The 25,226-nt window shown below is 41.0% G+C and overlaps 1 protein-coding gene and 1 long non-coding RNA gene across 3 annotated transcripts; one reads left to right on the forward strand and one right to left on the reverse strand.

Annotated features, from left to right (window-relative positions):
• Positions 1–399: 399 nt before the first annotated feature.
• LOC140656376 (uncharacterized) lies at positions 400–5,399 on the reverse strand. The gene is made up of 3 exons (XR_012044067.1): positions 4,935–5,399; positions 1,452–1,545; positions 400–832 (listed from the first exon to the last, which is right to left on the reverse strand). It is a non-coding gene; the product is annotated as an uncharacterized lncRNA (long non-coding RNA).
• Positions 5,400–11,119: 5,720 nt separating this feature from the next.
• On the forward strand, positions 11,120–19,372 carry LOC140656373 (protein phosphatase 1 regulatory subunit 3E-like). Of its 2 annotated transcripts, XM_072872011.1 has the most exons (2): positions 11,120–12,016; positions 12,228–19,372. In XM_072872011.1, exons 1-2 carry the CDS (start codon positions 11,441–11,443, stop codon positions 12,654–12,656), a joined length of 1,005 nt encoding a protein of 334 aa, XP_072728112.1. In that variant the 5' UTR covers positions 11,120–11,440; the 3' UTR covers positions 12,657–19,372. The 2 variants fall into 2 exon arrangements, with proteins under 2 accessions (XP_072728112.1, XP_072728113.1); XM_072872012.1 differs by having other exon boundaries at positions 11,120–12,520.
• The last annotated feature ends 5,854 nt before the right edge of the window (positions 19,373–25,226 follow it).

Here is a 25,226-nt window from a genome sequence, read left to right on the forward strand (position 1 = left end):
CTTAGTCATGATCCCACCATTTTCTGTTAGTTGGAGGATATAAAATGCTGATTCCTAGTGTTACCTGTATACCTTGTATATATAATTCAGAGTAGGTGAACAAGCGGGTGCTCCTTGACTGAAAGTTCGTCTGTACCGTTACGGCTATAGTCACGGATGAAACATTCTCTGACGTATGGCAGGCTGCTGTTTTCAGTCCTGTCATACTCCGAGGTAAGTATTTGCACAAGGCAGCATTCAGCCCTAGTGGTACCAAAATATGGAAGGTATTTCCAGAGGGGAGTATGTCATCAGTATCTAGAAACTAAATTCCTGTTCAGAGCATTTAAAATTACAAAAGAGTCAAATGTATAAGATGCTGACTATCCTTTTAGGAATAATAGCCCTATTCCTGTTGTAGGAATGCTTCTGCTTAGTTTAGGCGGAGTTATTCCAGGCTTTTCATTATTCAGAACAGATTTGGCCCATGGACAAAAGTCAGATACTTTGACAGACTGATCCTCATGAAACTTCCACAAATGGTAGACAGTCTAAAAGGCAGGACAAATGAACTCTTGAGAAGAAGATAATGGCTGCTTAGAAGAGAAGCCTCATGTATTTTTGAACTACTTTCTTGTTTGCTGTTGCTGAGAATTCATTTATTTCTTCTTCTGGCAGTGAAAGCATCCCTGACCGGTTTGTGTTTGGTTCCTGAGTTTCCTTCACTTAAAGAAATTGCATGCTGGCAAGCTGATTGTTTTCTGTCAAAACAATGGAATTAGAGGCAGATTTTCTTTCTGGCTTCAGGATTTGACAATGAGTCCTCTGGAATCAGTCCTTTGGCAGTTTGGACCTAAAACGGGAAAAAAATGTTGATTTAACTTTCAGGTGTTCCATCATTGTATTTTTACATTGTTGTCAAGAATTCCCTTTTCGCTTGTTTTGTTTTGGCACTTTGAATACGGGAAGCACTTCTAGCTGATCTAGCCCTTAAGTTTATTTCCTTTCCTTGAACAGGAATGGCTTTACTCTTGAGAGAATTTACACGTAAACAAGAAGTTGCTGTTTCCTGTGGTAGAAGAACCCAGTGTATTCAAGGGCACATAACTTGATTAAGCTTACGATGGCTGAAGTGTTGTGTGTGGCTTAAGTCTTTATGTTCTAGGCCTTTAGTTAGCAGCTTTTCTCATCTTCTGCTACAGGTCTTGTAGCAATAACCTGCGAGCGTGGTTCTTAGAAATATTATCTTGTATCAGGTTGTAGTAAAACCTCTGTCTAATCTGTCTGATTTGACAGTTTCAAAACCGCAGAAAAAATCATATCTGGCATGAAATGCTGGGAAACATGGGAATAAAGTTTATAGTTTTCCCTGCAACTTTAAACTTTTTTTCTGTAGTCCTAAATAATTTACTACCTGTCTGCAATGGCTGCAACTTGCAATTACTATAACAAACATGTTTGACTTTACTTACTGTTAATTGGTAATGCAGTTCATTTTTCAGTTTTCTCACTGAAGCAGCAGTATTTTCAGTTGTCTGAATGGGCGAGACTATCTTCCCTCCTAGACTATGGAAAATGTTACTAGTTTCACAGATACATGTATGTTTGAATTTTCTATTTAGCAGAAAACAGGACTGAAACAAGTATGAATTTATCTTGGAGCTATTTGTGAAGGATGTTTCTTTTGTAGAGCTTGCATTTTATATCTAAACATGAAAAACAGGATTAGAAAAGATACTACCATAGTGGGAAGGTTACAAAGAAAGGAAGGAAATGGGGGGTGTCTCTGTTCTGTCAGAATGATACTGCACTTGTGTAAGTGTAGCACCATAATTGAATACCAGTTAGGACAAGTTACTACAAAAAAAATCGTATGTTTCCTGGAAATTAACAACCAAGATAGAGCTTGACTCCAGATGGTCATTGGCTGACGTGTTCAGATATCCAGAGTATTGAAAGAGATAAAAGATGCATATGGATCATAGTATCAGCTATAATGACCTGTTTTTAATAGAGCTTTTTAACTTTTTAGTAGGTTCTTTAGAACTTTCCCTCTTGACTTGCAACAAAATACCAAACAGGTATAAAAAATTACTGCCTTTTCAGATTGAAATGTTTACTTTTGTTCTTCAGGAAGAGTGAGGGAATGCAGAAGACAGTAATCCTGTCAGCAGCCTTGTGCCGTTTCTGGCATAGGTGCTTACTTTGTTCGCCATTCAGTAGGTGGCACTCCTCTCTCCAATACAGAGGTATCGTCGCTTGAAAAATCACATTTGCTGCCAGAAAAATGTTGGCCCTGTTCTAACCTCCAGTGCAATAACTCTCATACTCTGCACCTTAAGCTGATGTGCCACTCCACTTCAAGAAATGCTTCCTAAAGAATCGTAACATACTTTCTATACAAATTAGTGTTCTAAAAGGTTTCCAGATTTCCCTAAGCAATTCCCAGGAAAATTTGTATTAGGAGACAAAACAAACTGCTTGGAGCTGTTATTTAATGCTAGCACTCAGCTCCTGCGTTCTTCTCTAGAGGTCATTTCATTGAGTATTGGGTGAAGAGATGAAGCCATGTCATCCTTCCATTTTTTTAAAGGAATAAAACACATTTAGATATGTAGAATACATATCACCTATTTTACTGAATCTATGCCTCTAGAAGGTGATTATTCTTTAGCTCTGATGTTGAGATACCTGAAGATGAACACGATTAACAAATTGATGCCAGAAAACTACTAAAAACTACATTTATGCATGTTTATTAGTAAAGAAATTAATCTAAAAAGACATTGAATTCCTCCATCTGTTTTAAAGTGGAAACCATATGCTGCTGGGAGCCTTGCACTGGTATTATCTTTCCCTATTCCAAATTTTTATCAAAGCATCAGAAGAGGGGAAGAGTAAGTTGCAACCAATCTCTGTCCTGAATGCTGAACTGAATTGCAGTTACCCATGTATCTGTGGAAAGACTCCTATTTTACTTTGGTTTTTGTTTAACACAAAAGCAAAAGAGAACTTGATCTGAAAGTCCCTCATTTAGTACGAGATGAAACAATAATAAGTGAATAACAGAATGCACAGAACACATATTAAATGGAAACAAGCAAAGAACACATTAACAGGATTTAAAAAATGAATCTACTTACAACGAGTAAGAAAAAATAATTCTAAGTAACTTGTCAGTCCCAGCACTGTCTGCTTTCCAGGTCATTTCCATTTCTTTGAGGTGCCCAATTAGCAAGGAATGTATACAAATGTTTCTCTGTGAAGCTCAATAGGATTAAGCACTGTTTAAGTTAAGAATATTATTAAATGCCTTGCGGAGTAGCGTGGATTTAAGAATGTTCCTAAAGTTAGGCATTGCTTCAGCGCTCAGCAGCATCAAATACCTAATTACCATGCTAGGCTATGGCAGTCATTCAGAGTGAATCTAAATGAAGAGGTTGCACTTCATCCCCAGAATAAGCTATTTAAGGCTCTAATGAATCTATCTTATGGAAGAAGAAACTAAACCTACATGAAAGTAATTGGCGTTCATCAGCTTATAATGCTATTAATAGCATCTACAAAAACTACAAATATCCACATTGCTCACAAGGAAATTTTATTTTTTTTCTCACAGTCTAACAAGCCTAAAAAAAAGCATGAAATTACAATATAGAAATGTTAGGTCAGTCTAGCTGGCACTGCAGCTCCTGCAGCGTGACTGACTGTTAAGGGAGGTAGTCCAGAAAGCAGTGGAACCTCCTGCATTTTTTATTCGTTTCCTTCCTTGACCTCAACATACCCGTTCCTGACATTATCGGTTAAAGAGCCCTGGATGTCATCCTGTTTTATGTATCGTTTTTGGTTTGTATGTGGAATCTGCATATGGGTATGATGACTGTTCTTTTTAAAAGCAATAGGATTAGAAATGGTTGCAATACTTCTGTCTGATGTAAAAGCACAGTGCCAGTGTAACTGCTCAGGATCTTCTTGCAGGAGCGAGACCTTTGTATGGCTTAAGATAAACTACAATTCATGAATTTGTATTTTTTTCCCCTCACTTGATCATTCACAATGTCAGCTCCTTTTTCACCCTTCTGCTCTGTTGCGCTAACATGGTGACTACAGGAAGCAATCTCAGCTGAAGTACCATTGAGCATCTTCTGAGAGATAATGGCTTTTGTATTTCTTCCAAGAAGGGTCTGAAGTATCCTGGGGAGTGGCATTTGTCACAGGTGGAAGTGCTTGTGAAGACTTAATGATTCAGAGCCATTTGGATCAAGCACATCAATCTCTCTATGCCTTACAGCTTCTGGATTTTTCACATCTTCCAGGTTCCACAGACAGTGTTCTTTTTATTGGCAGGTTCTTCATTTCACCTTGGAATGTTTGAACAGTGTAACTTGTTATGTATTTCCATTTTAATGCCATATGTTGTAGGACAACAGTTAGACTTACTAGAATGGGTTGAAATCTATTCCTTTCTGAAGCTGTATCAGCTGTAGCATCTACGCTTAACTCGCCTTCTGATTTTGATTGATTTCTTGTGGTCTTGGCTTCTTGACCTATGCTGTTGTCAATAGATTGCAACATGTCTAAGCAAAACCGGCAATTGGAAGTTTCAATTGCCTTGCATTTCTTGGCTTGTTTTTGCAGCTGGAAGCAGGCAAGTGGATCAGTTTTACCCCAGCCTTGCACCGGGAAATAGAGAAACATGTTAAATCTAAGACAAGCCAGAGCATTGTAAGAAGAAAAATGTAGAAGAAATAGTCTTTGCTGATGTAACTGAACACTCATGCTATTTGCATTTTCTTCCGAGTACAAAATAACAAGTAACTGTAATTCCTCACTGGTCCTGTTTTGTAATGTTGCATAGTGACAGACCTCGTGAACGGAAAGAAGGAACTGAGGGGTTTCGTAGCCCCTCCCCAGGGTTTTCAGTTTTACCCCGAGAGAGAACAGATTAATCTAACCTCTGATGCGGTCATTTGTGACAAGTGAACCCTGCTCCCTCCGTCAGTGTCTCGGAGGACATTTTTCTTCACATCTTTTCTTCACCATGGGTATAAAAGCGGTTACAAAAAAACATCCCCAAATCTCTATAAAAGGATTCCGAAGCGGTTAGCCGAGGCACTTGCCGTTCGCTGCCTCCGAACCAGCCGCCGACGTGGCCGCGGGTGCCAGCCACCCGCCGCCGGCGCCCGCTCCGCTTCCTGAGGCGGGCCGCTGCTCCGCCCGCCTCACCCGCGGGCCGCTGCTCCCCGCAACGGCCTGAGGCGGCGGGGGGCGCCCTCCTGCTCCGGCGCCCAGCGGTTACCCGGGCAACGCGGGGGGCGCGCGGCGGCGCCGCAACGGTCTGTGGGGAAATGGCGGGGCTCCTCCATGAGGCCTGTTCGTGAAGGGAAAACGCCGAATTGGCCTTGGGAGAGCTGCCCGGGCAGCGGGACGGTGCGGGGGAGCTCCTGAGGTCCCTCCCCAGCTCAGTTCATCCTGGGATTTGCATGGCTATGGCAGAGCCTTGTATCCGGAAGCTGGCCACTGGTTGCAAGATGGCTGGTGGGGAAGGACTCTGAAGCCTAATGACGGGCGGGCGTCTGGGAGCCGTCAGCCACGAATGGCAAATGGGAGAAACGACAGAACCGGGCACCTTGGAAGGAAAAAACGAGGGGAGTGCTGAAAGGGGCACAAGGAAGGAGAGAGCCTATGCGGAGGTTTAAAAACATGAATAGGAAGGGAGTAGTGCATATGAGAAAAATGGGTGCAAAATGACCAAATAGGAGGAAAAGGAAAGAAAACCTGTGGGAAAGGTGAAGAAAACAACAAATTAAAAAAATGAGGAGAGAAATTGATCTTACAATATAAGGAATCCAAATAATCTCTTACAATGAACCACTGCCTGACCCATGGATCTTTAAGGATGAAAAAATATAAAAATTAAAGCCAAGCATACCATGAGCATAAATTTATGTCTAAAATCATTAACTAGCACTACTGAGACCATTTGCAGTTTCTAGAAAGTCCTGTGGTTATTATATAACATGGATGGCACGAAGACTGAGTCACAAGCGCTTTTACCAGAAGATGGGATTTGGGGACATCCTGAAGTGCATTTATTCAGATATTTGCATGGAAATCTATGTTAGAAGTTCTAGGACTGAAAGAGTCCTAGTCCTGCTAGCCGTCACTTAATCCTTGTTAAAAACATTCAATCCTTTTAAAAACAACAGAACTATTTATATAAGAAAAACACTTTAAATGCTCTTTGTCATCTTCTCCACAAAATGAGATACATCTGTTTGGGTTTTTTTTCTTCTTTTCCACTGTTGTCTTAATTGGGGCTTTTTTTAGCTTACGCTCTCTCCAGAAGTCTTAAGCCAATCACTTAGAGTCAACAGAGGTAGTTAATGCTTAACTAATAAAATTGTGTGTGAGCTTCATCATATAGTAAGGCAGATTCACAAGGTCATGAACTGAGGTAAACTCTTACAATTCTATTTTCTTGTTAATATTGTATCTTAATTTGCATCCCGATATTAAAAACAAAAAAACCAAAAAACAAACGCACAAAAAAACCCACAAAAAACCAAAACAAACCCAAACAAACAAACCAACCACAAAGCAACCTTTCCAAGTGTCACATCTCTGTTTAGCAGAACGTGCAGCCCTTTGGAAATTATTCACTGATCTCTGTTTGACATCAAATGTCGTTGATACAACTCTGTGAATCACACAACTTGCATCTTAATAGATAAAGACTACATATCCTGGTTAGGTGAAGATAATATTTGCTACAGAAGATTGATACCATTGTTCTTTAACAGAATACTTAATTATATGTGTATATATATATGTGTATATGTATATATATATATATATATATATACACCTCAGGCATATTACCTAATTCTGATCTGGCACTTCTTGGAGATGTGACTAAAAGACTTTATTGAAGAAATTCATAAAGTCTGAGTTAATCATTAACATGAAATGTTGTGGGAAGGTATTTTTAAAGTATATGCATGCAGAACAAGTGTATCATGCAAGGCTTACAAACTGTCAGTGTAAATACCATTGTTAGATTCATGTAGTCATGTATGATTATTAAACTCGTGGGTGATATTCTAGTGTAACACCTACATAGTTCATCAGCTTCAGAAGAGCTGCACAGATACAAGAGTAGAAGCTGACCTTTCCAATTCACATACTGAGTCACAACTTCATCTCGAAAGCTGATGTAATTGTAAACGCACTTTGCCTTTACATCCATTTTATCTTCCTACGATTCTCATTACTAAAAATAAACCTGTTCTGGAAAGTTAAAGTGGACATGTGACAGCGGCCACTTTGGATAAGCCCCAGCACTCAGACACTCCTCCCTATTAATGGTTCCATCGTAGTTCTGCCTAATGCTCCCCAGTGCCGGCATCTGCTTTCTCCTAGATTACCTGGAGTCAAGACAATTGATAAATGCAACAGAAGAAAGCTCCCAGTTCATTGCCTGCATTGGTTTTGCCTTTTTCTTTGCAAATCATTTAAATCTTAACAAAAGAGGGGAGCAAATGTCTCTGCTCGGTTCGTTGGCAATTCTCCGGCATCAGACGGATTTTAAATGCAGTTTGGCACAGCAGAAACACCAGGGTCACTCAGTGCTACATTGGCTGTCTTTAAAATTTTTGATGTCAGCTGGAAGGGGCAGAGATGGGCCGACAAAGAGTTACTAGGACAAACTTTTATCCTATGACCATGCTATTTAAATCTGTAAAGGGAGAGGAATCTGTGGGAATGAAAACAATGCCTGAGTGCCATTTCCTAAGTCTGCCGACACTAATCGTAACGTAAGACCTTCTGCTTTTCTCACCCTATAACAGAGCAACACTGTATAGCTCTAGAATTTACATTATGACTGCTCTATTCCTGCTGGCACCTTCAAAATGATCTTGTCATTAAAATACTATTTTCCAGTGAAAAGATGATAGGTATTTCTTTAAAGGGGCTAGCTAGGTCAGTACTAAGGACTTCCTTATCAGCTTTGTTATTGACAGCATTATTTAGAAAAGAGCCTTGGATAATGTCCTTAATATAGCACTATAAATGAACAGATTAGACTTTTAAACTTACATGTTCAAAATTTTGTGAACTAAATTAAGATAGAGAGGGGGTGGTGTATGGATGCCTACCACTGCATATATTAAGCCATAGTTTCTGTATGTGTGGTAGTGCTTGCTCGCTTCTAAAGATTTAAGCATTTGCTGTGTACAAATATTTACAGTAGGCAAAACCGAAAGAACTTCCTTTTACAAATGGTGTCTGATGCTTCCCATTTTGAACTCGTACCACAGTTTCCACATCACAGGAGGATGCACAAGGCTGCAGGCTACGTGAGGGAATGTCTGTGTGTATGTTTGTTAAATTTCAGCACTCAAAACTTTCGTTTACTATGTCTGTCTTAAATTCGTCAGAGGCGGAAGACCAGCCTAGTAATAAGGACATCCTCAGAAGTGAAAGATGTGGGTAAGAGTTCCCACAGCTTCACCCTTGGCAAGTGAGCAAGAAGGTAAAAAGAAAGCAGCAACATACCTCCCACGGTAGATTCAGCAAGACACGTTGGGAATGCTCAGAGAAAGAAAAAAGTGAGAAATACCTTTGTTATGGATTCTGGTGGAGTTTACATGGTGACAGTGCTCAACAGAGACAAGGCTGAGGTGCCCCCGTGTGTGCCAGAACTTGAGGTGTCTGGGGTAAATTGCAGGTAAAAATGTGAGCACCTCCCGGATTAGCTGGTGAGTTGATGTTTTGACAATTTAAGTACCATTTAATTCTGATTTTTCAAGAGCCTATAAATGGCTTTCTTCCACTCTACTCCACAGGATTGTCTGCAAAATTATTTACAGTGGGCATGCATTTATATCTAGCCTCTTTCTGCCCTTTTCTCCACTATCCACATGCCCACACAGTATTCTCATTCTCTTGCGAGGCTAAAGAACCATCAAGTTTTACCTGATGCTGACAAAAGCTAGCTCAACTGAAATTTCTGAACTGTGTTCTCATCACGTCAATCAGTTTATACCGGTGTCCCTCTGCATCTCATGTTGCCTTGACCAGGCTAGTCCAAAGCTTACCATATTGCAGTTTTCTTGCTTTCTCATCACAAGATTTTCTCATTTCTTATGCCAGTCTTTGGTTTACTAACTTCGGGGAATCTGTATTTTCAACTCAGTTACATGAACTACATCACCTACAATCACCAGTGAAGAAAGGAGTTGGGTTTTTTTTGTTCCGTGAAATACTAGCAAGGTTGTGCAGAGAAAAGAGGAGGCCTGAAAAAGCCAAAAAGCAAGAGTATTGCACAAGTTTATGATAAGAAGAAGTTAGGCAACTAAAATTACCAGAAGAGGGGAAGTCAAACCCTATTAAGGCACCCCTATTGTGTAAAGTACAGCAGAAGCTAAATTACTCCAAACAGTCGTGTTCCCCGTGTATAGCACAAAGACATGTCCAAAACTCACTGAATGTGTAATCACGTTTAAGCCAATTTAGTTTATTATTTCTGATAGTTTCACAATAGTTTAAAAGAGGCAAAGACTTTACGTATTAATGTAAAACATAAAGTTCTTCCTGTTTGCTGGTTTTAAAGTGAAATTAACATCAGCGAAAACAAGTGTTAATTCCTTAGAAAATTTTAATTGCAAGTTAGAAATTACTAAAAAAAATTTTAAAGGATGTAATCTTAAAGCCTGTTTGAACAATTCTTTGGGTCTGTTCTTTGTCTCACCAAAATTAGTACGAGTAGACGAAAACCAAACAGGAGTTCATGTTCTTTTCCTGAAATACTAATTTTTGGGAGGGAGGCATGGGAAAGAGGCCTAATGAATCTTTCCTGTAGTGTGCGCTAAAGGACAAGTGAGACAATTTTAAGATCCTGAGCTAATGAATTCAGATGTAATCCTTTATGTTACTACTATTTGATTTTTCAAAACCTATGATCATCCTGTGAATGTAAGACAATGACACGACAAATCATGGGGAAGCATAATGGTGTCAAATTTAACACTGCTGGGCATATTTTTTCATTCCCTACTTACAAACCATCTGTCATTAAAAAGATTTGGAATCCAGCGGCAATGACCTAGGAATTATTTTAATGCTTATTAATAAAGGAATTAAAGCTGATAGTTCTAATGTGAGACGGTGGGGGGCTCTTCCCCGTGTTCTGGTGGCTTTTTTTTTTTAACTCTTGGTCCTTATCGGGTTTACTTGTCCCATTCTTAATCTCATCAGGCACATTTCCACTGCCTAGACTTTCAAAGGAACACCAAGTGCTGCAGATAAAATGATGAAGGTGTAAAAGCTCCTGCTTAGAAGCTAAATCAGAATCACATGTCAACACAGGTCAGGCTCAGTCTCTGGCAGGATGGCAGGATCATTGTTTTTAATGCAATTTACTAATTAAAAATGAGTACCAGATTACAGAGAGTCTGGAGTGAAGCGGCTTGCTAAAATAGCGTTTTAGCTCCTTGAACTGCCTGCACCAGAGTCTGCTTTTCATTAAACTGTAATTCATTTGAATATTGCTGCGCAATTATTAAATACTCTTCTGAAAAGAACAAATGCGGTTTATGTTTCGTAATCAGCCCTCCGTGTTTAGGCTGGAGCTGCTTTTACTACAGATGGAAATCTGTGGCAGGGCTGCGGCAGGTGTATTTTGTTCAGCAGATGTACTGTAAACGCATTACAGCAGATTAGCTGGATTTCTTCCTTTAAATGTACACTGCGAGATCCAACTTGCAAGCCAGCTGTTTCTTACCGGCCCGTGTAATCTTCCAGAGCCCGGCTTTGCCTCTTCCTTCGCGCAGCTATTTCTGTAACGGGTCGGAGGAGGGAGAGCGCCGCTATGAATTTTAATGCTTCCACCGGGGAATCCCTCCCGCCTCCTCTTTTTGGATGAGATCCTCGAGGAAAGACCCAGAACACAGCGAGGAGGAGGAGGAGGAGGAGAGGGACGGCGTAGCCGCGGTATTGGGGAAAGCGGGAGGGGGAGCCGCCGGGGGAGGGGGGCCGGCAGCCGCGGGGTGTAGATAGGGAAGGTGGCGAGGACGACACCGAGGCGGGCAGAGGGGCGGGTGGGGAGCGCGGAGCCATGGGGGAGGAAGGATGACTCGGGGCGCATTTCGCTGCCTGACCACGGCACGTCAGCAGCGGCAGCAGCCGGAGCGCCGCGGTCCCGCCGCCGCCGCCCGCGGACACATGCACCCGCCGGCAGCCCCCGGGGCCGGCCGCGACGGGGACAACGCCGAGGTGATCCCGCTGCCCCTGCGTCGCGGCGAGAGGCAGCGCCCGCGGGCCGGGCGCTAGACCGCCCCGCCGCCCGCACGCCGCGGCCCGAGAGGAGGAGCGCCGGCCGGCCGGGAGGGAGCCGGGCGGCGGGCCCCGGGGCCGTGCGCTAGGCACCGGCGCAGCCGCCGCTCCCACCGGCCCCCCCATGGATAAGGCGGGCTCGCTGCACACCTCGGTGCCCACGCCGCCGCCCCGGCTCTACCTGCCGCGCAACTTCAGCTGCAGCGCTTGCCTCTATGGCAGCCTGGCCGAGCAGTGCAAGGGGGGCTGCAGCCCCGACGGCGACGCCGCGCCCACGCCCGTGGTGCGGGAAGCGGCGGGCGAGAAGCCGCCGCCGCCGCCCCGCGGCCGGGAGCCCTCGCTGCCCGCCGTGCCCCCCAGCCCCACGCAGCGCCGCCGCGCCAAGTCGCTGCCCACGCCCGGCGACCGCAGCCTGCGCCCGGCGCTGCAGCAGAGCCCGTCTCGCCGCAAGACGGTGCGCTTCGCCGACTCCCTCGGCCTGGAGCTCACCTCCGTGCGCCACTTCTGCGAGGCCGACCTGCCGCAGGTGCCGCTGCCCGCCCCGCCGCGCGCCGCCGACCTCTTCAAGACCAGGAAGCCGCCGGCGCTGGGCGACCTGGAGCCGGTGCTGTTCGGGCCTCCGCCGCCGCTGCTGGAGCCGCTCTTCCCGCCGCAGCCCGGCGCCAGCCCCGGCTTCGCGGAGCGGGTGCGGCAGCACAAGGTGAGGCTGGAGTGGGTGCGGGCCGAGCCGGCGGGGCTGCGCGGCGCCGTGCGCGTCCTCAACCTGGCCTACGAGAAGGCCGTGTCGGTGCGCTACACGCTCAACCGCTGGGCCAGCTGCGCCGAGGTGCCCGCCGCCTACCAGCCGGCCGGCCCGGCGGACGGCCTCACCGACCGCTTCGCCTTCCTCCTGCCCCTGGGCGCCGCCGCAGCCGCCGCCGAGACCACGCTGGAGTTCGCCGTCCGCTACCGCGTCGCCGGCGCCGAGTACTGGGACAACAACGAGGGCGCGAACTACCGGCTGCGGGGCCGGCAGCGCGTCCCGCCCGCCGCCGGCCCCCCGCAGGACCCCGACAGCACCGCCTGGATCCACTTCATCTGAGGCGCGGGGCGGCGGGGGGAGCGGCGGGGGGCGGCCGCCTCCTGAGGGAGCCGCCGCCGCCTCAGCGCGGAGGGAGCGCGGAGCCCCGCGGGGCCGGCGGGCCGGTCCTGCCCCCGCTGAGGGCCGAGGGCTGTGGCGGGTGCCCGGCGGGGCCCCCCCCCGCGGGAGGGCTCGGCACCCCTCCGGCCTCGCCGGCCGCTCTGCCCGCCCGGGAGGCTGCGGCCCGGCACAGGCCTCGTTTCCAGCCGCTTCTCTGTAAGTCGCTGGAAGATACTTTCCTGCATTCTGTTTACAGATGGATAATTTATATTTTCTATTTCACTAGCGATGTCGAGGGGAAGCCTTCCAGGCTGTCACAGGGGTGTCGGCAGGGAGGCCGGGCGCACGGTCCGCGGCCGACGCGCGGTTTCCGCCTCAGTCTGCCGGTGCGCTGTGACTACCGCCAAAGCAGCTGCCCAGCCAGGCTCTGGAGCGTGGGGAGAGAGGGGCCGCAGGGGATTTGCAGGATTTACTAGTCAGGACCAGGATCCACAGGTGCAAACAAACGCTCCCGGGTGCCGGAGGTCAGGATCATCTCATCAGGGTCAGGCCCTGGAAACACGGAGGGCAGTGTCACAGGGCATCCATCCAGCCATCCTGGTTGCCTAATCCTGCTTAAGCAAAGCCCGGCTCCGGCGAGGCGGTGGGTCCGTGTTCAGAGCCTCGCCGACCCACTCGTGTTAATTGCCCTGCGGGGTTGAGGGCCTGATAGGGCAGGATTAAGGGACAGATTACAGTTTTGAACCCAAAAAGACAAGAGTACGGATGCCCCCAGGTGTAGCTGCGTTTCATCATGCTGTAAAAATGATTGATCGGTTTAAAGCAAAGATATATTCTTTTTTAGATTTTGAACTCCGTTGGATGTGTTTAAGCGTATTTAGAAAAGAAAAATAATGTCACATACTGACTGAAATGCAACCCACTGAGACATTTTATAAAGCAAGTGTTTTGTTTTAAAATTCACGTGGTATGTTGTTGTAAGGGTTTGTTGGGATCTGATGTTTGTTTCCGTACGATTGGTCCCATAAAGCTGCTTGTGTTCAGGTCAGCAGGAAAGTTGTGGAATTGCACCAAAGGAACTAGAGATGGCAAGGTTTGAATCCATAATTTTAGTCTGCGTCCCAAGCAACACTTTCAGTTTTATTTCTGTTAACAGTTTAATTGAATTTCTTATCCTAAGGTATCAGTGCAGGACCCTGCTTTCTGAAAAACAAAATGCTCCAAATTTTTCATAATAATTTCAGTAAGTGGCAGATTTCACAAAGTTGGCTAAGTTTAGTCAAATTGAAGAAAGTCATATCTTGCCATATAAAGTATATCAATAAAAATTACAGAACGTGCTGACTTCTGCCTTCAAAGGTATGTTTTAAATTATATTAGCAATAAACATAGTACTTTCCTTTTTTAACTTGCTTTTTCAGGAGTTCAGCTGAATACAGGTGGTGCTGGTGTCAAATCTGGGTGCTAATTTTCCAAGATTTAGGCGTGTATTTGTTTGCAGGAGAGGGACCTCTACAAATACGGCTTCTGAGAGTGGTAAAACTGATGTCAGTGTGATCTTCTGATTATGAAGGGCTGTAAGATCAGGCCTTTAACATTTCAGGTCTTCTGTAGATTGTTTAGGAATGAAATGTGATTTTTTTACTGCATCTTTGTGTTCCTCGAAAGGGTTAAGTGTCCCAAACAGCTTGAGTAATGTCGAGTTCTCATAGAACCTTTTGACTTTGGTGGGAATTGAGAGCGCTTTTGTCTCCTGAGGGTCTGGTTCAGTCAGAATAGTTAAACTTACAAATTCTGGGGGGAAAAAGAAGGTCGGGAAACTTGATGGGAAAAGAGTATTTAATTTAATTTCTCTAGATCACTGTTTCTGATTTAACAGAAATAATAGCAAGACTACTTTCTGTAGTATTGGTAACTTGGTTTTAATTTCCCAGTCAGTTTTCTAATCCCTGTGTTTTTAATAGAAACAAAATATAAAAGAAATGTACTGTCAACATTTACTGAATATTTTGCATTTTAGAATATTAAGACCCCAATCTTGTAATAAAGTAATCCTATATATTACTAGTACACATTTATAAAGCTAGAATTGCAGAACTAGCGTCTTAAAATGTTCATGATTAAAGCATATTAAGTGGTGTATTTGATAAAGAAAGCCTAAGTGTCTTTTAGTTAAACTTTTTTTTTTTTTTGTAAGAGCCTTAATACTGGAGAGAAGGAAAAGGTCTTCTCTCCATTTGAAAGCACTTTGAAATCTGGTGGAAATATAGCCAAACACCTTTTTATTTACGTGTTATAGCTTTTGAAAACATTGTTTGCTTGGCCTTTTGTACCCAAATAGTGAACCAACGACTGTTATGTAGATTGATGAGAACACTTGGAGAAAAAAATAGTTTCTATGCATTTTGGATTAACTGATGCTGCAACTTTGTTTATAAAGATTTAACAAGATTTCCTGTTTACTGTTTTAATGGCTTTAGAAACATGGACAGCGCTAAAACCATTTTAACAGTGAATAACTGTAATTCTAGAACTTCAAAATTATTTTCCAGCAAATGGCAGTTTTCGTTGTGGTTTGATTTATGCAGCATCTGCAGGTCTCTAATAATTTAAAAATCTCCTTATAGCAACTGTGGCTTAAACTCTTTAAATTTGGAATACCTAAATGGATGTCCATGCACCAAGTACACTGGCAAGTTACTGTATTACCCTTTTTTTTTAATCTTGACTTAGGTGAAATGACTGCTGCTCTTGGTTGAAATTTTGTAGGCAGAATTGGACTATGGCTGTATAATACTGTTCAGATATTACAGCTCTTTTCTTTTGATTTATGGCCCCATTTGTCAAATAATAAATCTGAATGTTAAACCTTTTGAGGGTGTAGCATACCAGAAGGATGTTTCACAAAACAGAGACTCCTGAGCTTTCAAGCAGTGAAGCTTATCCTCAACAATAAATTTCATGGGTAACTTTACGGGCTTGAACTTGGTAACAGATTATCAACGATCTATGTGCGAGTCCAGTAAAAGACATAGTCTTCTAGAAGCATTTATAAACACCTACTTTTTAAAGCCTGGAAAGGTAAGGTTGCACCCAGTCAGCTTTGACTAGAGAATGCCATTGATGAAGTCTGGAAGAAGTTTGAGATGTTTTAATAGAAACGTACCAGTAGTATATGCCAAAGCTGCACTGCTTTGATCACACATTTTCACTTCTATCACATGAATTTATTACCAGGCAAGATTTATTCAGATTTCCAAAAGCATGTTCACTTGCAATGACCATGAGTATCTTTTTCCACTGGCAGCGTTCATGTATGGTTTCCAGTCCTTTAGATTTCAGTCTGATGCTATCTATGTGTGGCTTGCCTAGAAACATTGTGATAAATGGAGATGAAATAAAAATCCCAAATAATAATTATATAATATTTACATAAATGATGACTTTGAGGAGAAACACCTGTGTTGAAGAGGATAATTTTCAAGTTGGCGGGACGTCAATCATTTTAACAGGAGCAGGAGCAAAACAACTTTTAAAAATCACATTTCTAAAGAATGTAGTTGCTTAAAATGGACTTTCACAGGCAAAGTAAAATATATGAAAATTTTCCAGCCAGCCTTTTTCTGGAAAAAATGTCGGTTCTTTGTATTTTTATTTGCATGAATAGAATCCATGCCACCTTCCTTTCCAAGTGATACTAGAAGGGTTTAGGCAAGGCAATAATCCTTAGGTCATGTCCTTCACTTTTAAGTGAATTATTCATTGCTTATGTCTCTGCAGATATAAAAATGTGTCTGTCATTTATTGTGCAAAGTTGTAGCTTTATGAAATGTGCCATGTTATTTTATGTGCAATATAATGATACTCTATACAGTGAGTCAAATCGTACTGTATGTCTGATGTACATTGATGTTTGCTGCTTCGCACTTAAACTGGTAGGTTTTTTGCATGTGATTCTATGCCTTTCCTGGCAATATTTTTGAAATCTACCCTAATTATTAGAAATCCTAACAGGAATCAGAACAATTAAGTGACTGTAAACAGAATTTCAGTTAGCTAAACATATTGCTATTTTTTAGCATAAAATCGGTAACTGAAACTGTCGTACTCATTTTCAATAAATGTACATTATTTCAGGTAAATTAATTTTTTTCTCCTTTTACCATTTGCAAGTAACTTTTTGATGTGAATGTGTGTGCTTCAGTATCTCAGTAAACAACAGAATAAGTGCACACTCTTTATTGTGTCAGCGTATATGAGGGGAAAATGTATCACTTGAATGAACAAATGTCTGTTCATGCATAAGCATGATCTCTTTACAGATACATGAAACGTTTTTCCACAGCGCCAACAGGCAAGCATCTGCTAATTCTATATTTTAATGTAAAATAACCTACAGAAATACTCAGAGTCTGCTTTTTAACATATTATTAAATATATATTGAAATTTTTATGTGCCTTTCAACATTTCCTAGGAAGAAATCTCATGTGTTCCTTAGCTCTCTCACCAAAAGTCCACTAATGGCTTTGTCATTAAAATTAAATTTATACTAAAAATACGATAATAAATTCTATTTCCTGATACATTTTCAGCTGTGCCAGAAATCCTGTATCTGTAGCAGTCAGAAGAATTTGATAATATTTTCCCATATTATAGTGAAATAAATTACAATCAGAAACACGTCTTCCTGGTACACCTCTACAGTTATGTAGTTAAGTAACAAAACCAACTGTGACTATAGTTAATATAACAGAATATATTTATTGTATATATTCACCACTTACACAGATACTCTAAGTATATATTCTACCTGAAATCAGAAGTTCTAGTTTTTTATGAAATCTATTTGTGGAGACATGGTCTTTTCAGCTTTTACTGTTATTTATCTGATGCTGCATAATGCATATCGTTAAAACTTTTGGATGGATTTAATCTGTCTGCACAGTTTGTATCATGAGATAAAAGTGCTCACTGTAAGGAATATCTGAAGAAAATTACTTTCACCTTCTAATTATACTGCATGGCTTTTTGGCAAATCATCAGTAGTTCTGTTTCCTGTATGCACTTCGTGTGTACATGTTCTGAACATATGAAAGGATTACTTACTGAAAAGAAAATATTTTTGAGCACTGAAATTAAGGTTTTTCAAACATACATAGTATCAGGTAGGAAGTAAATACAGTAATTTTTGCTGTAAAATAAAAAAAGATTAGCCTTATGTAGAGCTGATCAGTATTTTTTTTAAATGGAAGATGGTGACATTTTTCAAAATGAAACGTGTTCAGGGAAACATACCTGTTTCAATAGGAAGGTTTTCTCAGGTTCAGCTTAGATGAGAGAATTGCCCTAGAATAGTTAAGTGGTAAGAGGACTTCCTTAAATCAGCATGTGGACTTGAATGTAGGGCTTCCATGATCAAAGTGGATACTGAGCTATAAAACCATCGGCTATTGGTTGGACTCTTTCTTTATCCAACTTTTAAATATGACTTCTAAATTATTTTACAGAGAGAATTTCTGACCCTGGATTTTCCCACCTTGTATGAGTATCCTCTTCATTCAGCTATCCTGGCTTTTGTTTGACCTTTCTGTTGTTGAGAAAGGTCTGATTTTATTTTTATGCAACATAGAAAGATTATTTTACATTACATTTTGGAAGGGAGGCAGGAAAACTGTTTTCCTTTCACTTTTATTTTTTTAATATTAAACAATAGCATGCAGAATAAAAATGTGCTTGAAATAACACATGCACTAGCAATTCCAAAGAATATAGCTAAGAAAAATGTCAAATGTGAGATGTGCTTTTTAAAAACGTATGTGCTTTGATTTAGTAAGGCAGGGAAAACGTCCTAGTCTCCAGTGCAAGTGTATGAATACCAGGGATTTCTTTCTATGCAATATTATGGTGCACCTGGGTTTTCTTAGGGATTAACTTGTTTGGTGTATTTGATGTATTGGTGTGTTGTATATAGAGTATTCTGTTAAAAGTGTCATTAAGGAAACTGTATGTCTTAAATAGTGTTATATCTTTAGGCTCTTTTTTGTCCAGTCTGACTTCACTGAATCATAATCATACTCCTTTGAATCACAGGAACAAGACAATATTTCATAAAATTGTGTAATGAAGCCTCACGCGTTATACTTTACTCTTTATCACCTTCTAGGACAAAAAGTTGTGTTACTGTTGTGAGTTTTAAAATTTTTGTATTTCTGTATCTTAAAAATAAGCCAAATTGTATTATACTTTTAAACTCAAAGAGCTAACATATATGTTTTTAAAGCTGATCAGAAGTAGTAAAACTAAAATTGGTTGGGATTACTCATAAATCCAGTTTCTAAACTGTGGTATGACAAAGGTTTGTGTACATCCTGTAACTGGCTTCATGGAGGTGCACCCTGACATGAAGTTCATGCATTTTAAGGCTGATACAAAATGAGCTCTACCTGGGTGCAAAACCTGCCTACATCTGGACATGAATCCATGTTGTAATGCAGGAAAATTGACTGCTGTGACAGCAAATTACTGTTCTTGGAATGGTTTAAACAAACCTAACTCCTCCCTTATAGTGTTACACAAATTATTTCTCTCTGTAATGGAGATGCTGTCTCATGAAGACAGTGTTCTTTAACATGCAAGTTTTTATTACTGTTTCTTTGATTTACCTTGACTTTGTTTAAAAAAAAAAAAAGTTGTTTCTTAATTGTATACTTAACTAGTAAATTACTTTTGGTTGTAGTGTCTTCTGCAGTGTTTATAGTTCACCAAGTAATGTTTGTTTCTAATGTTTGTTAAAGTAATGTAATATCACCAAAAGTTCAAAATCAACATTTTCTAATAATGCCTTGTAATTTACCTAGCCTTACAGTATTTCAGACAATTTTCCACCAAAACTGCATCTAGTCACTGGTTGTCACAATTATGAAAAATATATATTTATAAACCTGTAGCTTCTAGCTGTCATTAAAGATTAATGATACAAATTGTGAGCACGTGGTGAATATAAATCTCTTTTTTTAACTGTCAAATCATGAGTTCTTTTTTTGTTGAGGATCTGAAACAATTATGTTCCGATTCATCCACAGTGCATGTATGAAGACATGTGGTGATGTACCTGCACATATGAAGACAAATATCTAATATTTGGGCCAGATTTTCCATCCAACTTGTCTTCAGGCAGTCTCCATTAAGAGTGTTCTCTGTGGAAGCTGCAGTATACTGAGTCGTGTTGGTAATCTGGTCTTCTGAAGTGTAACCAGCTTTCAAGAAGATAGGATGAGATTATCGGTGGGTGTAAATGTAGCTGTCTTTATAGTCTTGTATGGTTAACACCGTTTCAGACATAGTTTAGCAGTCTGTAGTTCAGAAAGGGATGCCAGTACTTTGGTTGTTTGTGACTTTACTCCTTCCCAGCTTTGCATCGTTACAGTCACTAGTAATAGTTGAAACATTCTCAAGTGCAATTCAACATTTAGCTGCCAGAAGCCTGTGCTAGGTGCTAGAAAGTACAGAAACACCGGTCTTTCAGGAGAGGAGGGAGTGGTTTTCATAGAGGGAAGATATGAGGTATGTAAAAAGAACTGTGATTTTTATTTAAAAAAAAAAAAAAAAACAGTTTAAATTTTTCAGTGCTGAAGGACTAGGAAGAAGGTTTCTAAGCCCCATGTATATTCAGCAGTAACTGCAGCCGAGCTGTTACTTTAACCAGCACATGCATTTTCCTCCAGTGGTGATGCAGAATTGAGGCTATCTAGGTATTAGCTAAATGAATTGTAAGGACTCTTCCAAGTATTCTTTCTCTGTTAATTGCTGAGTTCAAAATATTTGTTTCTTGAATTGTTACAATGTGCTAGTTTTCACAGTCTTTCACTGTAGACAGCATCTTATCTTACAATGGCAAGAACAGTTTTCAGCTTTTCTTTAATCAACACTTTTTAAGCCTTCTTTGTAATACAGATAAAAGCCATATAGCCATAAGGAGAAAAAAAGTGACATTTGTTCTCATGTAATTAGTACAACTTATTTTTCTATACTCTTTCAGAAACATCTGCTTAGCTGTCTCATTATTATTATCATTAATAATAATAATAAATAATATTTTCATGTGTTTCTTTGGAAGGGCAAAGTAATTAAAATGTAGCCCCAGGTTTCATTTTTTTTCCAGAGGGAATGTTTTCTGATTTAACATCTATCTAATCTTTTTGTTCAAGTAAAAATGAACTCTTGGCTCACATAAATTACAGAATCCAGAACTGTTTTCTTAAGGTGCCATTATAAATATTAGACTGTAATAATTAGAATAATAGAGTGTAATTTCCCTTTTCTTTTTGGTAAGGCATATGCTTTGAATTTAGAACTGCTGTTATGCTTGAGTGATCCTGAAGTAAAGAGATTACAATTCTGGGTGAAGATTATGATGAAGTCATGGTCCTCTAAAATGAAAAAAAAAAAAGGAATAGTTTTACATTGTCCTTTAGTCTTGGAATAATTTTTCTTTTTTTTTTTCAGTCTTAAGTGGGACAAAATATAACTACAGTAATTAATCTGACTTAGAATTACATACAGTAGATAGATAGAGTCTTATTAATAACAACTGTTAAAATGTATGAAGTATTCATATAGTAGTACTACTAATAATGATAATAACAATCCCTATTTCTTAACATCCCTCTCTGGGTGATTCTTGGAATCTACCAACAATTTTTGGTCTGACTGATAAGTTGAATTGGCTCGGGCGCATTCTGAATGCCATGGCTGTCTCAAATGGGGGAGCCTCTCTCACCGGCAGAGGTGGCATGAGTGAGGAGCATCAGGTACAGAGAGGAGGGAGAGGCCAAAGAGGAGGGAGAGCGAGCCAGAGCCTGGTCTTTCAGCAGCAGGGAGCTCCAAGATCAGCCCAGGTTCTCATGCAGCCGCATCCCAAGCGCTCGTGCTGTTGTCCTGATCTAGAGCCATGGTTCCCAACCTTTTTTTTTGATCTCAGGATGAGTGTCTCTTCTTCCTTGCAACTCTCCATGTGTACAGGGGCAGGTAGAAAGGAGAAATAGGGATTGTCTGTGCTGCCTCTAAAGAGTGTCCCTTTGCAGGCCTGTGTTAGATTCCCCATTAGAAATACTACTTTAGATCACATAGAAGCAAGGGCATGCATTAAAGGACCATGTTGTCCTTCAGTTAGTTACTCTTTAAACCTATGGAAGATATGGGAAGTAGACAAAAAAATTCCTGTCAAGGTTTTGAACAGCTGAATTTTCTTCTTTGTTGTCTAACACGTTTACCAGGCCAACCTGATGTAAGAAATGCCCCTTCGTCTAATAGAAAGCTGCAAAAATGTTTCAGCTGTAGATGAGTATGATACATTGCAGAAAAAAAGAGCCGTGCAATGGTGATATTACACCAGTTTTATCACTGGCTTTGCCTTACCAGTTGTGGCACAAGTGAGGGGTTGTCAGAACAGACAGGAGTTGCTGAGAATACTTTGTCATTCTCTGTCATTTTCTCTTGATCCAGACCCATGCAGCGAAGAAGGGAGAGGGGTGATGGCTGAAAAACAGAAATACTCTTGAGTCCTAAGAAGTGCAGACTCATCCTCCTATCTCGTGGATTGATTTTCATGGTTAGAGAAAGGTACAAGTGCTGTATCTCCATTAAAATACATCTCTAAGCAAAATACGTTCAATAGCATAAATCATTAAACACTATAAACAAATGACAAATAAAACAGCCTAATAGCAGAGGATGTAGGACACTTGTACTGCATTAAAATAGATCAGGTCTGAAGTGACTGAATTACGCTTTGTCAGGAAGAGGGATATCAACATTGTGAGGCAAACTCTAACCAATCCAGATACCACAGACTAAATTCTCCTGCCAAGGACTATTCCTCTAAGACTGTGTCTCAAGTAGTGTGGGGAAAGTGGAGAAAATTACATCGAAGACACTCCTAAGCTGCTCTCAAAATTCGTCTGTGCCATCTGCAGCATATCTGGCTGGTAATTTACATTGATGGACGTTGCTCAAGAGTCTTTTAATATTGTTTTGCATCCATGAGGTCATATTCCCTGGAAATGGCTTGCCGAAGGATGTTCAGTTTTCCATCAGTCCAGTCACATTTCACCACATTAAAACACGTTTCTCTGTAGAAATGGCACTGTGTTATGTAGGTGGCTTTTGCAGTCTCTCTAAGACTGATGCAGCCTCATTAGTGTAAAAGCAGTGTCACCTCTGACTTTGGTGGGAGAATGTTCTTCCCAAAGCTCCCACTCAATCTCTGCTCTGTTATTGAAAGGCTCCTATTGACTTAATGGCTGGCATAATGTTTGGAACTTGGTAAAATTTTAGATTGTCCATGCACACCCCTTCCCCACCAGGCCAAATTTTAGGCATGCTGCAAGAAGGAGGAAGAGGAGACTGGGGGAGAAGAAAGGTGGTAAGATGATGGGTACAATAAAATGAGGTTTAAGTTAATTCCCTTGTTAAATCTAGTGCTGTGAGGAGTGTTTTTTAAACATTTTCAATGAAGCAAGATGTGCTTAATATTTTTTCTGAAGTTGACCTAGGAAATTAAATTACAGAGAAGCTGAGATTTCACTGTAGTACCTTTTAGCGACTAAGGAGCTGAACTAGAAAACCAGGCTGACCGCACTTCCTTACCTGGCCCCTGTGTACCCATCTTTAACATTTTGAGTGCCACCGTGTGGCATAGAAAAGAAATTATGCAATAATTTTTTTTTAAACTTGCAATTATTTAAATCGGCATATCACCATCTGACAACCTGGAGCACTCCACCCACTGGTGAACTCGTGTTATTAATTAATTATGCACTCTTCTTGGGTTTTCTTTCTCTTCTCCAAAATATGCCGTGCAGGTGGTGCCATTTCCTTTGCCTCCTGCTGTGTGAGGTCTCCCAACATCACAACAGAAAAGCCTCGCATGCTCAGCTGAGGAGCTGAGGATCATTCTGGATTGATTTATTGGTACAGGTCTGTTTATTCACATGACTAGGCTGACATGAAGATAGATGTTACGTCCTTTATGTGTCAGTTTGGCGTATTAAAACTCTGTGATGGGAGCCATTACAACAGGAAGATTGCAAATGCCCAGTCTGTCAGTATGAAGAAACAGGGAAGAGGATCCTTATCCACAGGACATGAGCTGTCTGGAGACACCAGTTACGGGGGCATTAGAAACTGAGATCTGCTGCACTTCTAACCTTATCCTCAGAGCTGCTTAGGTAATTGTCTTACTGCTAATTTAATGACAGTGAAGTTGACATTGCCCTTATTTTATGTTCACCAAAATACCAAGTGTTATTATTTATGTATTTTTTGTTGTTTGAGTTTTACACCATTGATTTTTTTCCCTCTGATTAGAAGTAACAATTACATGATTTGTATTTATATACATGATGGGTCAAGATTCACAGGGGGAGGCAGCACTTCATTGATTGAAAACCAGACAGAATTTTAGGTATGCAATCTTTGCAGGACTGATGTTGATAAAAGTCTTCAAAACTAGACACGGATTGAAAAAAAATTAGCTCCAAGTTTAGTTTATATTATTCAGTTAGATAACTTGAGAGGTAAAGGGGTTGGTACTTGTGGAACGGAAGGAAGTGTTGGCAAGAAGGAAGGTGATAATATAATTAACCCCTATGAGATAGACATATTTAATGGTTGTGGGAAAAGTATGGAAATAATAATTTGCCATAAACCCAATCTCTCTACAGAATCTATAATGTTTAGTATCCAGTAATTATGAGTGTTCTTAAGCTCAGGATCAAGACTTAAGAGGTCACAGATAAAGTGGTTATTTTGTAAAAAATCATTTCCTTTATTCATTTTCTGTAGGAGCACACACTGCTGAACAAGTTTGATGTTTTCCCCTACAATTTATACAAAAGCATTTAAAACTGTGTCATAGACCAAAGCTAATACACATTCATTGCATCTTTCATTTTGACGAAAGGCACTCATTACAGATTCATGTTGGCAAGTTTTGCATTCATGTTCTTGCAGAGTCTGGCTCCAGCCTGTGCATGGTGGTCTGTCTGAGGCTTCCTGCTGCTGCTGAATGTAGTGAAGTTATGGGATTATTTGAAAGCTAGGAGCTCTGCTTGGGTAGCATACATCAAACAAGGAAGAATACATTATTTTGGCAGCATAATTCAGGTAGTTGAGTGGATTGTAGAAAGATATAAAAATATTTGCTCCAATAGACATCCTTTGGCCCAAATAACTGCAGAATACCAGAGATCTCAGCATAAACCACACAAGAAAAGCACCTAAGTATTGTTGTTCCCATTTTAAGAGGAATTGGGAAATTCAATAAATCACTTTATGGTCATATCGAACCCTAAAAGAACTAGAGAGAGTGATTCCTGGTCCTCCTTTTTAAGAAAAAGAACATCCATTCTCCAACTGTACACCATGAAAGAAAGGTTGAATTCTGTTTCAGATGGTTTCTCAGGAAAGCTGTCATTTATCCATACTCGCGTGTAACCTTATAAACACCACTAATACATAGATGAGGGCAAAGCTTGAGGAAGAGATCAGATCTGCCAGTTTTTACTATTCCCCAGGTTCCTTGCAGGATTACAGAAATGACTATTTCATTGATCAAAAGGAAATAATATAAACAATTTAAGGGAAAAATTTTATTAAAATGCATTATAATGCTCTGGACTAACCGTTAAAGGGAGATCCACAAGGGTCATATATTACACGGCAGTAAAGAAAGGGCCTATTACTCTCTAGTAAAGTTGAAAAAAAATAGTGTTGAAGAAACAGTATCAA

The sequence above is a fragment of the Ciconia boyciana genome, chromosome 9, assembly GCF_034638445.1.
Source record: "Ciconia boyciana chromosome 9, ASM3463844v1, whole genome shotgun sequence".
NCBI classification, from domain to species: domain Eukaryota; kingdom Metazoa; phylum Chordata; class Aves; order Ciconiiformes; family Ciconiidae; genus Ciconia; species Ciconia boyciana.